The sequence below is a fragment of the Canis lupus genome, chromosome 20 (assembly GCF_003254725.2).
Source record: "Canis lupus dingo isolate Sandy chromosome 20, ASM325472v2, whole genome shotgun sequence".
Taxonomy (NCBI): Eukaryota; Metazoa; Chordata; class Mammalia; order Carnivora; family Canidae; genus Canis; species Canis lupus.
This window is the reverse complement of record NC_064262.1, coordinates 2953385-2969960: the sequence shown is the minus strand read 5'-3', so window position 1 is coordinate 2969960 and position 16576 is coordinate 2953385. Positions and strand designations below refer to the sequence as shown.

The 16576-nt window shown below is 43.7% G+C and overlaps 1 protein-coding gene across 2 annotated transcripts in view; it reads right to left on the bottom strand.

Moving 5' to 3' along the window:
* The window catches only part of RAB7A (RAB7A, member RAS oncogene family), a 71948-nt gene that overhangs the window by 2579 nt on the left and 52793 nt on the right, over nt 1-16576 (bottom strand). For both annotated transcript variants that reach the window (XM_035702467.2, XM_035702468.2), the window contains 2 exons: nt 4385-4603; nt 2590-2718 (listed from right to left, as the gene is read on the bottom strand). In XM_035702467.2, the coding sequence (XP_035558360.1) occupies nt 2590-2718; nt 4385-4603 (348 nt within the window). The remainder of the gene's footprint in view (nt 1-2589; nt 2719-4384; nt 4604-16576) is intronic.

Sequence of the window (16576 nt, the reverse complement as noted above, 5' to 3'; positions counted from 1 at the left end):
CATAGGCAGAGGGAGAAGCAGGCTCCATGCACCAGGAGCCCGATATGGGATTCGATCCCAGGTCTCCAGGATCACGCCCTGGGCCAAAGGCAGGCGCTAAACCATTGCGCTACCCAGGGATCCCCAGATTTGTCTATTTTGGACACTTCATTTGATGAACGTTTGTTTCTGCTTTTTGGCCATTATGAATATTCATGTACAAGATTTCATGTGGATAAGATTTTGTTTCTCCTGGCCTATACCTAGGAGTAGTATTGCTGGGTCATATGATAATGCTTTATGTTTAACTTTTTGAGGAACTGCCACACTGTTTTCCAAAGTGGGTGCACCATTTTACATTCCAATTAACACCTATGAGTATATTTAATATGAAAGGCAAAGGATCTGAAAAATGATAGTTTTATTGAAGGGTATCACACAGGATCTAAAATATAACAGCTGTCATGGACTGCTTGTATGTTTCCAAAACTCTTATGTTGAAATCCTAATCCTCAGGGTGCTAGTATTAGGATTAGAAAGTATTTATGGTTAAATGGGGTCACAGAGGTGGGGCCCTGATCCGAGAGGATCAGTGTGTCCTTTGAGAAGACACCAGAGAGTGGTGGTTTCTCACTTGCTCTAGCTCGCTCTCTGCGAGCACAGAGGAAAAGCCACACACCTGAGGACACAGGGAGAAAGACGGCAGTCTGCAAGTGGGGGAAGAGAGCCCTTAGCAGAAACGGAATTTGCTGGCACCTTAGTTATAAACCTCTGGTCTCTGAACCTGAGAGAAGATAAAAGCCTGCTGTTTTGCCACTGAGTTTGCAGTAATGCGCAATCTCAATTGTAATGCTTCAATCCACTGGGTAAAGTGGTTTATTTAACAATTTGCTACTCATATTTCAAAACTGGCTATCCCTCTGAAAGAAAAAGGTGAGTAGCTATTTCCTGCCATAAAGCCAAAATGAATTCTAACTGAATTAGACAATAAATAATCTAGACAGAGGAAACCTACACATTTAAAATGACACACCTATCTAACAAAAATTACTTTTTTTTTCTATGGCTCAGGGATACAGCAGAGGTGGAAATGTCACTTGCAACACAGGTAAAGTTAATTCTCATTCAGGGAACGCTCATGGGAAGCGATGGGTGCCTGGGCCAGTGTCATGTACTGGTGGTGGTGTGTAGCAGAGGGAACCCACAGATTGGCAGCAGAGTTACAGGTGGTGCTGGCCACCTGCTGGTGAGTGGGTAAGAGGAAGGACTGATGTACTACTGCCCTCGAGGAAAGTAGATCTGGTACCATTTTTTAAAAGCACACATACCTTTCAATCTAATCATCTTAGTCCCGAGAGCTAGCAGGTAGGAACAAAAAAGCACTATAATCAGACTACAGGGACAGCACTATTCAGAGAGAAGAACTGACAGTGGTTCTAGTCAAAGGGAGCTTGTAGAAACAACTCCCCATGCCTGTTTAGATCTGCATGCAAGGATGGGAGAATTAGGAAAAGCACATTGGGTTACTGACCTAAGTGTGAAGGTGGGTTAAAAGAAGGGGGACGGGGGAAGCAAAGGCCTCAGACCTGCATCCTGCTATCAGTGTTGCTCAGTGGGGGCTCCCAGCATTTCGGGAGGCTTGATTCCTTTCATCAGGGGACACGCGGTGCAGCCTCCAGCTCTTGGAACAACCCAATCCAGTTACTTCCTTTCCCACAGGTTCAGATGCCCTGTTCTGCTAAGAACTGCTGCTTTCTATAATCCCAGTTTCCTAGATCTGGCAAAACCTGTTGTGCCCTTTACAGCTAACACATGCTTCCTACCTGTTTGCCGCGCCTTCTGGCGTGCACCTCACCTCTGACCCTCACCCACTCCCCAAGTCTGACCACCACAGATGACTGATGGTGCCTCATGATCTGCCCTAATGCACTGGCCCCAAAAGAGCTGTTGAATCAAGAGAGCTTTCAACTCCCTCATGCCAACAAGAGGTAACGGTCTCTTGTGGGAACAGCTGAGTAAACAACATAAATAAGAAAGAAAATCTCACTCAAGGAATGCAATTCCTAGAACTTCTGGTTAAGCTTTCCTTCTGGTGATCAAACAGAACCAGTTATGAGAACACCAAGAGTGAGCCCATCTCATTCCATCTTCACAACCACTCTGCAAAGCCAGTATTCATATTTGACAGATGAGGGGATGGAAGCAGAGATGATTAAAACAAAACAAAACAGAACAAAAAAACAAAAAACAAAAACAAAAAAACATACGTAATGATGGGTAGCAGACCTGGGATTTGAATTCAAGTTTATCCCCTCCTTTGGTAGAAGGAACCACCAGACCAAGGGCCTCCTGAAGAATAAAGAACATACCCAAATAATGGTGGCTTCAGCCTGCCTTTGTTGCCTCTGCATTGGATAGATTATTCACAAACAAGTAGGGTTTCTATAGAAGCTTTAGCAGAACGTCTCATTACCTTCCCAGATAAACAACACGGGTTCTTCTGGCTACACAGGAAAAAGCACTAAGAAAGATTAAGGACAGGAAAGCCAGGCATGGGGCTGGGTTGATGGTCAGTCACCAGAGGGAGCCAGACAGCTGCCAGAGACCCACCTGTTTAAGTGCATTCCTTGCAATCGTCTGGAACGCCTGCTCCACATTGATGGCCTCCTTGGCACTGGTCTCGAAGTAGGGAATGTTGTTTTTGCTGTAGCACCAGGCCTGTGCCCGCTTTGTGGCCACCTGGAAGAGGAAGCAAGATGTACGTATGCTCTTAACAGAAGCAGAGAGCATGGACTGTACCTTCTCTAGGAAAGGTCACAGTACCGAGGCTATACAGGTAGCACAGGGGAGGGAGCAAACTTGGGATGAGGGTGTGCAGGATTGGAGGAAGGGAGCTGCAGACCTGTCCATGGTCATGTTGCTAGCTCTGTGTGATACAGCTGGGCCTCAAACCCAAGCCCACTCTACAATCCATAGTTTCTGACCCCTAGCTACACTTACAGACAACGGTGAAAGGAATAAGCAGCCTGAGAAGTAGTGAATCGTTTCTCTTGGGACCTCAGAGGTCCCAACCCAGGAAATGCCCGGCAGCTTGGTCTTAAGGTTTGCAGTAGATCTTCCTCATTACTGCTAGTATTACACCACCTGTACCACACCCTCTTGCCAAAGAATTCTGCAGCTCTCACTGTCCCCCTACCTCTCCTACCCTAATTCCTTCCCCCACCCCTAGTTCATTTTCAGGCACGAGAAGACCATCACCTAGGAAAGGCAGAAAAAGAGATCAATGGCCAGAAATAAACCAAGCTATAATTAAGAGTCTATGCTCCCAAGAAAAATGTTATTTCAAAGTAAACCAGAGCAATTTTGCTCAGAGCCCAGAGTGCAATCTTCTGCACACATGGAGATCCAGGCAGGCCCCTGAGGGGCAGGAGAGCACTCAAGAATGACAAAATCTAATTCCTTCAAATGCAGAAGGAGAACTGAGGCTCAGAGGGCAAAGGCAATGGCCCAAAGTCATAGCCAGGCAGAGAAAGCATAGGGATTTAAACCAGATCTTCTGGGCCCCTGCCCTCAAAGGCAGCTGGCCGGAAGGTAGTTCATATTCCCACAGGTACCTTTCTAGAGCCCTTCTGGACTTCACACAGAACCCACGAAACCACAAGTCACTCAGAAGTCAGTGTCCCTCAGAGGGGAGGAAAACAGCAACGGTCAACTAGAAAGTCACCATTTCCCAAGCTGCTCCTAGGTGCCAGGGCTCTTGGGTATAGTCATCTGATTCTTGTCATTTGTATTCTTGTCATTGAGTATTCTTGTCATGTAAGTCAAGACTGAGACTCCAAGAAATATTCCCAGATTAAAAGTGCATGAGCCAGGTTTTTTGTTTTTGTTTTTTTTTTTTTTTTTGAGCCAGGTTTTAAATGCAAGTTTGCCTTTAAATCCAAAAGACCAAAATGCAGATTGCAACCAGCCTCAAGTCAAATTATTTCAGCAGGACCAAAACAATGGCTAGTATGGGCAACTCCACAAAATGGATTTGCTACTTTGTACCCTTGCAGACTTTCATGGTCTCTGTTTTCCCCCAGCAAAAACAGTATGCCTTTAGTAGATTAGGAAGCAAGGCCTGATTCCAAGGCTGGGCAGGAAACTAGTTAAGTCATCCCTCCTTCTCTCCCCCATGGTGGGTTCTCTCTCTCTCTCTCTCTCTCTCTCTCTCTCTCTCTCTCACACACACACACACACACAGATACTGGATGCTGGTCTCCTTAAGCCACATGGGTTTTTACCAATCAAAACTAAAAACAGTACCTGTCATCTGAAACTTAGCTGCCACTTTTAAAAGAAGACCCTAATGAGGGTAGATTCATGAGCCTCCACATTTAGGATTCCCACTATCTTTAGCACTTACTTGTCTGTTTTCGAGGTCAATCTTGTTTCCCAACACAACGAAAGGGAAGTTTTCAGGATCCCGGGGACTGGCCTGGATGAGAAACTCATCTCTCCAGCTATCGAGGGTTTTGAATGTGTTGGGGGCAGTAACGTCAAATACCAGAACGCAGCAGTCTGCACCTCTGTAGAAGGCCACACCAAGGGACTGGAACCGTTCCTGGCCTGCTGTGTCCCAGATCTGCGAGAGACAAAAACATTATCCCTTCAGGGGCACAGCACTAGGAGTGAGGGGCATCAGAGGAAACGAGCTGCATCATGCAGCCACTCCGAGATAAGCAAAGTCAGATTTCAGAATTCAGGAAGCAGAGTACAGCACCAGAGTATCCCAAACAGCCCGGGAGAGAGAGCATGTGTGAGTACATGTTCTGCAAGAGCTAACACTGAGTCTGAACTCTGTTACAAAACCTTTTTATCTTGACATGGGTGGTGGTCACACGAATAGATATTTATGTAACGTTCAGGATGAAAACTTAAGATCTAGTACTCTAGGAACTTTCTGGGAGTGATGGAAATACAGGGACGTGATCACTCACTGAAATATACATTTAAATCTACATATTTTACTGCATATAAAGTTATCTTTAAAAAAAATCAACGTTTTATTTATGTCATAACTCAATAAAAAAAAAAAGCAAAAACCCCTGACAGAGAGAGATGAAGGGAAAGATAAGAACATACTTTAGAATAGAGGAGAAAGCCAGCTTTTAATCAAAAGAACACCAGGTACCACTACTCAACAGCTCAAAAACTTCCTATCCTTCACTGCCTGCTAAGGTTCAAGAGCAAGGATGATTTCCTCATTGCTCTACATCCCTAACAAGGCCACCCTGGTCAACCTGAGAGATGGTGAGTGTTCCAAGGAATGGTCCCACACGCTCCAACAAGTCACCTGGTTTTAAAAAGCGTCTGCTCAGAAGTAGCACACCATCATTTCTAGCTGGCCAGGGTCTTCAACTGCTGGATTCACTGTTTGCAGGGAAGCCACTTAGCTTCAGAACAACACAAAAACTTGGACCACCCCTTATAACCCAAATAAATGCCAACTTTAAGTCCAACTCACCAGCCAATCACCCCAAAGACCCAGGGTTTGAACCAAAATGGGGTGTGGACTGGGCCACTATCGTGTTGTCTACAGAACCAGATTTTGCAGAAGGATGGTTGAGTTCCTCTGTGAAGCCATTCTCAGGTGGTCAGTCCTGCCTCCCTCCAAGTGATCCAGAACACTTGCGGAACCTGTCCGGTGTCCCTAGGCCATACACAGATTGAGCTCCCAGTTCAGGTAGCAAGAATATCACAGAAGATGAGGTTATGATTAGAATAATATGCATGGGATGCTTGGCTGGGTAGCTCAGCGGTTGAGCATCTGCCTTTGGCTTAGGGTGTGATCCTGGAGTTCCAGGATGGAGTCCCACATCGGGCTCCCTGCATGGAGCCTGCTTCTCCCTCTGCCGTGCCGGTGTCTCTGCCTCTCTTTTTCTCTCATGAATAAATAAATAAAATCTTTAAAAAATTGCACAAGGGAAATATAACACAGGAGAGGGCAGTAATGCGGGATTCACATTTTCTTAATACTACACCAAGGTAATCAAAGCTCATGATGTTCTACTAAATCTGGTAACATCTCCCAAAATATCCTCTGAAAGAGTCCTAAAACAATGTGTAAACTCAGGCAGTTGGTTTACTCTTGGGGACCGGCTCAAATGACATCGCAGCAAATAGGAGCAGAGCCAGAACTTAAATACTAACTGGAGGGCTGGAAACATTAGAATCCCCTAAAGGGACGCCTGGGTGGCTCAGTTGGTTAAGAGTCTGCCTTCGGCTCAGGTCATGAACCAGGGTCCTGGGATAGAGGCCTGCATTGGGCTCCTTGTGCAGCAGGGAGTCTGCTTCTTCTTCTCCCTCTGCCTGATGCTCCCCTTGCTTGTGCACATACTAATATTGGCCCACAGACTGGCCAAGGACAGCTCAGGTCAGCAGCATGGTGGAGGGGGCTACTATGGTTACTGACGTCAGTGCTAGGCAAGGACACACTTAAGTTTTCCCCGAGAGCCCAAGCATTACTCCTATGAGGACAACAGCTCTGAGAAGCCCACCTCAGACTTTTCGTTCAGTGCACATGGTCCTCCACAGTCATTAATGACGACAGGGCTGACGGAACTCTTGGCCATAGCTCTGGAAGCAGGGAGCCTGACCTTGGCAGCCCACTCCATTCCCAGGAAACCCCAACTACTATATACACTATCTACACGCACTTCACTCTGGGAAGAACCCTTCTAAAATAGGACGTGCCCCAGCAGCCATGGGAGGTCAGCCTGACTGCAGAGTAGAGGTAGGAGGTGTCATAAATGTCTGTGTATGGCAGAGAAGTGCTCAGCCCACTGGTAAAAGTAGGAACCACTCAGAACCAGAAGGAAGTGAAAATGACTTCAACATAAGGGTTAAGACCATAAAAACAAAGCAAATTTCTCTTATCAGGATGGGGAACTAAATGCAACCTCCAACGCAACAAGCTGAGTACACACATGTAGACCAAATACAATCTCTGTTGCCAGTGAATAACCAGTAGATAGACTGCTGGTGCTATCTGCTTGTGTGCTTTTCTGGTTTCCCAAAGTCCTATAGCAAATGTGTGTTTCGCACTGAAAAAACAAACATCTCTCACAAGAGGGAGACTAAGATGGAGTGGGACTCAAGAGCATGGTCATACAATAAGGAAAGTAGAAACAGAAAATTACTCCTATAAAGGGACAGTAGGAAAGATTTAAAACCAGAACTTAAGTCTAGGCTTGTAGAAATTAAAAAAAAATTTTTTTTCTATTAGAGAAGTAACACTATTATGTAAACATTTGGTTAAGTAAAGCCAAAGCCAATACCCACACCTCAAGACCTGGCACCCTCCACACAGAGACCATCTTCATTACCTCATTTGTTATTCTAGGTGTCTAATGCTGGGGTGGGGGGGAGGTTATGGAGCTTCAGCTTTTTTTTTTTTTTTAAGATTTTATTTATTTATTTACTCATGACACACACAGAGAAAGGCAAAGACACAGGCAGAGGGAGAAGCAGGCTCCATGTAGGGAGTCTGATGTGGGACTCAATTCTAGGACTCCAGGATCATGCCCTGAGCCTAAGGCAGGCGCTCAACCACTGAGCCACCCAGGCACCCCTATGGAGCTGAAATCTTTTTTTTTTTTTTAATTTTTATTTATTTATGATAGTCACACACACACAGAGAGAGAGAGAGAGAGAGAGAGAGAGAGAGAGAGGCAGAGACACAGGCAGAGGGAGAAGCAGGCTCCATTAACCAGGAGCCCGATGTGGGATTCGATCCCCGGTCTCCAGGATCGCGCCCTGGGCCAAAGGCAGGCGCTAAACTGCTGCGCTACCCAGGGATCCCCTGGAGCTGAAATCTTAATACCACATGTCACTCTCTGCTCTCCCCCATCACTCCTACTCCTCTCTGTGTGGACTACCATGGTACTTTCTGACAGCAGCTCACACCTTTATTGCTGCCCAATAAATTCAGCAATTTCATTCTTGTTTTCTAAAAACATATTGCTGGGGTGGCTAGGTGGCTCAGTCTGTTAAATATCTGCCTTTGGCTCAGGTCATGATCCTGGAGTCCTGGGATTGAGCCCCACAATGGGCTCCCCACTCATCAGGGAGTCGGCTTCTTCCTATGCCCCTACTGCTCATGTGTGTGCAAGTGCATGCACTCTCTCTCTTCTCATAAATAAATAAAAATCTTTAGAAGAATAAAAATATAAACACATTGCTGCCAATTTTCCACAATTTTAAGGACCTCAGAGTCTCTTCTGTGTTTCTGATTGCTTGTTTAGGACAGAAGAATCCCAAGAGGAGAGTAACATAAGAACTCTATGACTCCTGGTGGAACCAAATGGGTATTTGGAATTGGGGTATACAGAGAAGACGAAGTAAGGCTTAAAAAGTTGAAAAACTGGGGATCCCTGGGTGGCTCAGCGGTTTAGCGCCTGCCTTTGGCCCAGGGCGCGATCCTGGAGTCCCGGGATCGAGTCCCGCGTCGGGCTCCCGACATGGAGCCTGCTTCTCCCTCCTCCTGTGTCTCTGCCTCTCTCTCTCTCTCTATGTCTATCATAAATAAACAAATCTTAAAAAAAAAAAGTTGAAAAACTAGCAGTTATTCTTAGCAATTTTTTTTTTTTTAAGATTTTATTTATTTATTCATTCATGAGAGACACAGAGAGAAAGGGGCAGAGACACAGGCAGAGGGAGAAGCAGGCTCCATGCAGGGAGCCCGACGTGGGACTTGATCCCGGGTCTCCAGGATCATGTCCTGGGCTGAAGGTGGCGCTAAACCGCTGAGCCACTGGGGCTGCCCTATTCTCAGCAACTTTCAAAGATTAATTTATTTTCACACCAGAAATGTACAGTCCTATGGCTGTGATCTTTTAAAATTTTTAACATTTTAATTGAAATAGTTTATTTTCTACATTCAAAGCACATCCCTATATGTATTTACCCACACTCCAATGTGACAAATATTAACAATGCCACTTTTAAAAAATATATTTTATTTATTTATTCATGAGAGGCACACAGAGAGAGGCAGAGACATAGGCAGAGGGAGAAACAGGGAGTGGCAGGGAGTCACCTGGGCTGCCCAACACTGCCACCTTAATGTCAGTTATTTTTTTTCTTCCAGAAACGGAGTTAACCCTTCCTCAGCATTCCTTTTCCTTCTTCCCAGATGTAAATGATCCTATACAACTTTTTGCAACTTGTTTCTTTTCTTTTCCAAAAGTTAACAGCTATATAGCATTCCACTGTCTTCATATACACACTCTATTCTTTGGTCATCTCAGGGGCAATGAGATTTCTCTTCCTGAGCCCAGAGTTCATTCAGTTCATCTAGGTTCTCTGCCTAGACAGGTAATTGCGCATGCTTAACAATGGAGAGCAAAATGATAGTCTCTAATGAAAAGGGCGGCACTGATACACTCCCATTATCAGCTTGAGAATATTCTACCATCTATATTCCATCCAAAACTTGTTTTTTCTTTCATATCTTTACATTTACAGCAACATGATTTATTAATTTTAAAGTAAAACATAACAAATTACTATTAAAATACAGTAAGGAATATCAGTGTTTTGTATTTAAATGACTTTAAAGAACACTATCTACATTAAGAGACAGCTATGTAAAATGAGGAATCGATTAGAATTAAAATGCTATCTGGTTTGCATTTTTCTTAAAATGTACATAAATTCTCACTTCCAACTCATTAACTTTAGTATGTCATATCTGAACATTTACTTTCTACATGAGAGGCTCTTCGCTTTTAAAATATAGTAGTAGGGGCAGCCCAGGTGGCTCAGCAGTTTAGCGCCCTCTTCAGTCCAGGGCTTGATCCTGGGCACCTGGGGTGGAGTCCCGTTCGGGCTCCCTGCATGGAGCCTGCTTCTCCCTCTGCCCACCTCCCCCGTGTCTCTCATGAATAAATAAAAATCTTTAAAAAAATAAATAAAATGTTGTGTTGGATCACCTTTTTGGTTCTGTTGATAAATGTTACTGTTTATGATCAAGAATTTCAAATGAGACTTTATATTGAAATAAGACACTTTTTCCCCATATCCATGATTTACTTATTTTATAACCAGAAGTTTGTCCCTCCTAGTCTCCTTCAACTATTTCTCTCATTTCCTACACCCTCCCCTCTGGCCACCCATCAGTTTGTTCTTTGTACTGATGAGTCTATTTTTGTGTTGTTGCTGTTGGTTCATTTCTTTTCTTAGATTACACATATAAGTGAAATCATGTGGTATTTGTCCCTGATTTCACCGGGTAGAATACTCTCTAGGCCCATCTGTGTTGTTGGAAGCAGCAAGATCTCATTCTTTTTTATGGTGAGTAATATTCCATTGTGTATATATACTGCACTTTTTTTTTTTTTTTTAAGATTTCGTTTATGAGAGACACACAGAGAGAGGCAGAGACACAGGCAGAGGGAGAAGCAGGTTCCCTACAGGGAGCCTGAGGCAGGACTTGATCCTTGGACCCAGGATCATGCCCTGAGCTGAAGGCAGACACTCAACCACTAGGCTACCCAGATGTTCCACACACCACATCTTCTTTATCCATTCATCTGTAGATGGACACTTGGGCTGGCTGCTTCCATATGAAATAAGATACTTACTGAATATATTATTATTTTACTTTAAGACCAGAGAAGATGGTGCTATCTCAAAGGCTTGGACAGAGTTTTCTTTTTCTCTTATTCCAGTAAGTTTACTTAACAGCAAAAAACCTGAGGTTTCTTAAGTGATATAGAGCAATGATGCTTCTGTCTGTGATAGACCCAGATGAGATTTCCAACATGTTTTTTTTTTTTTAAAGATTTTTTTATTTATTCATGAAAGACACAGAGAGAGGCAGAGACTTAGGCAGAGGGAGAAGCAGGCTCCCTGGGAACCTGATTTGAGACTCAATCTCAGGGCCCCAGTTTAAAGTTTACTTTAAACTTTTCAAGTTTACAAAGTCCCTCCAGTCATGCTCAATATAATGACATTTGCATGATCTTGTTTTTCCAGCATGCTGTTAGCCCTTCATGTGTCAAATCTAATGCTCATGATTTAAGAGTGGTAGCATCAACTGCCTGCATTCTGATTGCCCAGAGGGCCTGATGAAAGGTTGCTGTAGTCTTTCTACCAACTCTCCTGGCCATGGTAGCACACCACAGCCCCACAGCACAGCCACTTGGATGCCACCTGTCAGGGCTGACATCTGCTTGATTCAACCAACCCAAAGTATCCAAAGTCACGTGACCATGGGAGTTTCTTTAAGCCACCCAACCGCTGGGAAATTTTTCTAAAGAGCATCATTTGATAGAGAGAGAGATAGAAATAGAGATAGAGAGAGAGAGATATCCCCGTGTCTACAGCAGCGCTACCCTGTCCTGTCGTTTTTTACATTTGTTTACATTTTTACATTTGTTAATTCCCTGAAACCAAGTCACTAGACAGTAAAGGTTTCTTCTAATACTTGCCTGTTCATGTCATTTGTCCAGTTCTCCACAGGCTGTTTGTTGACTGGATATTATTATGCATTATCAACATTTTCTTCTGGTCTGCGGTTTCTGTTATTTGGGAATTCTGTTACTCAAATGGTTTTTTTTTTTTTTTTTTTTTTTAAAGATTTATCTATTTATTCAGTCAGAGAGCGAGAGAGAGGCAGAGACACAGGCAGAGGGAGAAGCAGGCTCCATGCAGGAAGCCCGATGTGGGACTCGATCCCGGGTCTCCAGGATCACACCCCGGGCTGCAGGCGGCGCTAAACCGCTGCGCCACCAGGGCTGCCCTGTTACTCAAATGTTTAATGTGGTCTACTATCGATCTTTAATCTTTTATGATTTGTGCTTTCTCTACTTTAAACACCTAAGGTAAAACAATTATTTTCATTTCTTTCTTTTTTAAAGATTTTATTTATTTATCCATGAGAGACACACAGAGAGAGGCAGAGACACAGGCAGAGGGAGAAGCAGCTCCATGCAGGGAGCCCGATGTGGGACTCGATCCCGGGTCTCCAGGATAACGCCCCGGGCCGAAGGCAGGTGCTAAATCGCTGAGCCACCAGGGCTGCCCAATTATTTTCATTTCTAAAGTTTTCATTTTATATTTTTTTCATTCAGGTTTTGAACCCTCTGGTTATTCCCCATCCAAATGGAATACTGGCCCACTCCCATTTACTGTATAACTACCCCTTTCCCTACTCTTCTGGAAGGCACCTGTCTACCCAGTGTCCAACTAGTGTGCCCTGTTTTTGTGTTCTCTGTCCCCGATTTGTGAATCTCTGACAATAACACATTGTTTAAATTACCATCACTTCATAGTAAGTTACCTTTACTTTTTTGAAGCATACTGGATTCCATCTAATGTTAAATACTGATTGATTTCTAGCTTCTTCGTGAACAAGAGAAGGAATTTAAAAAGAAATCCACAGGGATCACTAATCTTCCTCTGCACATTAAATTGTATAGGTCCAATCCCAGTTTTCTGTGATAGTTTGGAAGATACACACTCTATTAGGGTCATAATTCTAATAATATATGCATACAATTAAAGTTTATCTCAGGGATGCCTGGGTGGCTCAGCAGTTGAAAGTCTGCCTTTGGCTCAGGGCGTGGTCCTGGGGTCCGGGATGGAGTCCCTCATCGGGCCCCTTGCAGGGAGCCTGCTTCTGTCTCTGCCTCTCATGAATAAATAAATAAAATCTTTAAAAAAAATAAAATTTATCTCAGTTTATCTTACCATCTCAGATCTTACTAAATGAAATTACTTTCCTTCTGCCTGAAGTACAGCTTTTAGAATTTTCGCCATAGAACCTAAGGATGTAGGTTTTCATTTTTCGGGGTTATTTTTAGCAGAGGCAAAACACTGTGCTGAAGGTTTCTTTCAGAATCTATTCCACCGCCTGTTGATTTCCACTAATACTGTTCAGAGTCAACTGTCAGCCTCATTCTTGTTCCTTTTCAAGGTCATCTTTTCCTCTGATGCTTTCCGAGTTTATCTTTTGTTTTTGCAATTTTATTATGATTTGTCAAGATTTCTTTTTTATTTATCCAACCTTGCAATTTGGGCTTCCTCAATCTCTGAATTGGTGCCTCGTCAATTCTGGAAAATTTTTGGCAAATACTATCTTTGATCTCTTCTTTTTGAGATTAAAAGGAGGTCTGACCTATCTACTGAATCCTGTTCATGCCTCTTTCCTACCATTCTTCCTTTCAGCTCTTCTGGCATATCTTTTTTTTTTTTTTTTTTTTAATGATAGTCACACACACACACACACACACACACAGAGAGAGAGAGAGAGAGAGAGAGAGAGAGAGAGAGAGAGAGAGAGAGAGAGAAAGGCAGAGACATAGGCAGAGGGAGAAGCAGGCTCCATGCACCGGGAGCCCGACATGGGATTCGATCCCGGGTCTCCAAGATCGCGTCCTGGGCCAAAGGCAGGCGCCAAACCGCTGTGCCACCCAGGGATCCCTCTTCTGGCATATCTTAGCTGCTGCTAAAAACATTCTTGGATTTCCACCTTTTGTTTATTGTAGTTTATTTTTAGAAATTCTATTAACCTAAACCACCTGTTTAATTTCTTCTCTCCAGATATATAAGATTGCCTTGTTTCTTTAAATATAAAAATCACTCTGAATGACCAGGGAGCTTTCCATTAGTTCTTGCCTTGTTTTCTTACTTACGAGTTATCTTATTGCATGCTGCTAAAAGCCTGTGAAAAGTATGTGAATATTCCTCTCCTCAAGATCTAGGATGGTGGGCCACCAGGGTGGCTCAGCAGTTTAGCACCACCTTTAGCGTGGAGACCAGGATCAAGTCCCACTTCGGGCTCCCTGCATGGAGCCTGCTTCTCCCTCTGCCTCTCTCTCTCCCCCTCTCTGTGTCTCATGAATAAAGAAATAAAAATCTTAAAAAAAAAAAAAAGAAAGAAAAAGATCTAGGATGGTGATGCCTTTGTCCAGAGATGATGGTTTTCATTTCCCTCTAGTCTTTCAAGCTGGCCACAAGAGCATGAGGGTCAGCCGTTTTTTCAACCTTTCAGGAACACATTCCCTTTCCCACTGTTTCCTGACTCTGATGACCTGTGGTTCTCCATGTGGTGTCCAGTCTTGTAGTGCAGCACCACAGGGTTCTGCTTGGTCGAATACATGGGGCTCTATTATAATGGCCCTACACTCAGGAGGAGCAGGTTTCTGACTCTGGGATCAACGTACATTGCTGTCAAAACCACAGCCTGGCTCCATAGCTCTGTCTCTCCTGGTCCAAGAAGGAGCCTTCAGTCTGGCTGGAACACATGTCAAATTTGCAGGTAGGACTTAACCCCAGCATACGGAAGACATTCCCTTTCCTTCTGCCTCCTGTTGTCCCTGAGAACTCCTCTGTTGTTCCTTTGTAAGTAATCTGTCTTTTCTCTCTAGCTGACCACGTTTTTCACTTCTTCAAGTTCTAAGTTTTCCATATCCTCATTTTTTTTAGTGTCCTTGTTCATTATGGTTTCTGTTCCTTTTTAAAAAAATCTCTAGTCATTGTGAACATTTTTTGTGGTACATTATTTCCTCATGTGGCTATGAGCTCATCTTCTATCCTGAGGTTGCAAGTCTTCCTATAGAATGGTCCTTTCTCTGCTTTTGTCACGAACGACGGGGATTTATGGGTTTATATTGAAGTCATCTACATTTCTTTTTTTTTTTTTTCATCTACATTTCTGTACCACAGAGTATAAGCTCAGAATCCAGACAAGCATAGTGAGAATGACAGTCTCCCCAAAAAAAAAAAAAAAAAGGAAAAGAGGCAAAGCCTCAGGCCTTTACTTCATGAGCTCTGCCACTTCCTTGGGCTAAGGTACTTGATCCTGTTTCCACAGCTTTCTGAGGTCCTGGGTGACTGTGAGAGTCAGTGACAGAGAGAGGGAGAGAAAGAGGGTGTTTGTGTATCTCCCCAAGGGAGACAAAAAAGATAGCTCCTCTATCTTTTGTAGTCACATCTCCTGCCCCTGGTGAGTGATGAAGTTCTCATCCTGGTTATACACTTGCAAAGCACCATGAGCTCAGAAGCCCCTGAGCGAATCACTGGCTTTCAGTTCTCCCTTCTTTCTGATAATCTCGAAATTCTCTTTCTCTCAAGCTTGGCTTACTAAAACTTCAGTCATATTTTGAACATCTCTTTAATAATTTTTTGAACCCGTATTAAATCCATCCTGGATGTATGAGCCAAGGAAGTGTCGAGTCCTTATCCTCTCAGAGAACATCACAGCTTGAGGTCAACGTGTAAAAGCTTCTACTTGTAACACCTGGATCACCCAAACATTTTGGTGAGCCTGGTTTTTGCTAGGACCACACAGTGGGATTAAGAGTTACATTTGTCTCTAGAGGCCTAGTCTGCCAGGGATCTCATTTAATACAGGAAGGAGGGGATCCCTGGGTGGCTCAGTGGTTTGGTGCCTGGCTTCAGTCCAGGGCATGATCCTAGAGACCTGGGATAGGGTCCCACATCAGGCTCCCTGCATGGAGCCTGCTTCTCCTTCTGCCTAGGTCTCTGACTCTCTCTGTCTCTCATGAATAAATAAATAAAATCTTAGAAAAAAAAAATACAGGAAGGAACAACTGCTGTGGAGATAGGAATTTCAAAAGACAACACCTAGGCTAAAAGTTGGAGACTTTTCAGGATGGATGGAGATGGGACAAAGGGGTTGGGATGGAGATGGGACAAAGGGGTTGGGATGGAGGCAGACAGGTGCAACGACAGCTTGTTAAAAGCAGCACATGGTTTGGAAGGACTGGAAAAAGACAAAAAGTGAAGAATAGTTTGTAGTCAGAATGCAAAGACTTTCAAAAGGTCATATTAAGGAATGTGTATTTTATCCTAACTGTTGCAAGGGAAACCCCCTGAAAGATTAAAGTAAGGTGATACACAAAAAAGCCAGGCTGACTTAACAGAAATACAAAGTTGGTGGCTATAGATAGGACAGATTAAAAGTCAGAAAAACAGGGAAACTACATTAACAGCTACTATAAGAATCTAGGAGAGACCCAAAGATATTCTGACCTAAAATACTATGCGGCGATTTTTGTTTTTAAGATTTTATTTCTTTATTCATGAGACATGGGCGGGGGGGGAGCACCCAGAGACACAGACAGAGAGAGAGGCAGGCTCCCCAAGGGGAGCCTGATTCGAGACTTGATCCCAGACCCCGGGATCATGCTCTGAGCCAAAGTCAGACACTCAACTGCTGAGCCACCCAGGCGTCCCCCATGTGGGGATATTAAGAGAAAGGAATGAGTTAAACATTTTGGAGACAAAAGTTTGGGCCTGTATGTTATCAAATTCAGCAAAAACAAAAAACACAAACCAAACCAACAAAAAAACAGGAACTCCAATTAAATTTGAACTTTGGAAAACCAATGAAAAATTTCTAGTATGTCTCATGCAATGCCTGGGTCATACCTGATGTCCTGTATTTGTATCTGGCCATCCTACCTGCGACCAATTATCCATGAATATAGTAGTGGGAAATGAGGAATGGGGTGGGAAAATGCCTAGGCATGAACAAAAGAGTTCAGACTGAATGAACAAGGCTTGGGTGACAAAGTTGAGATGTGTG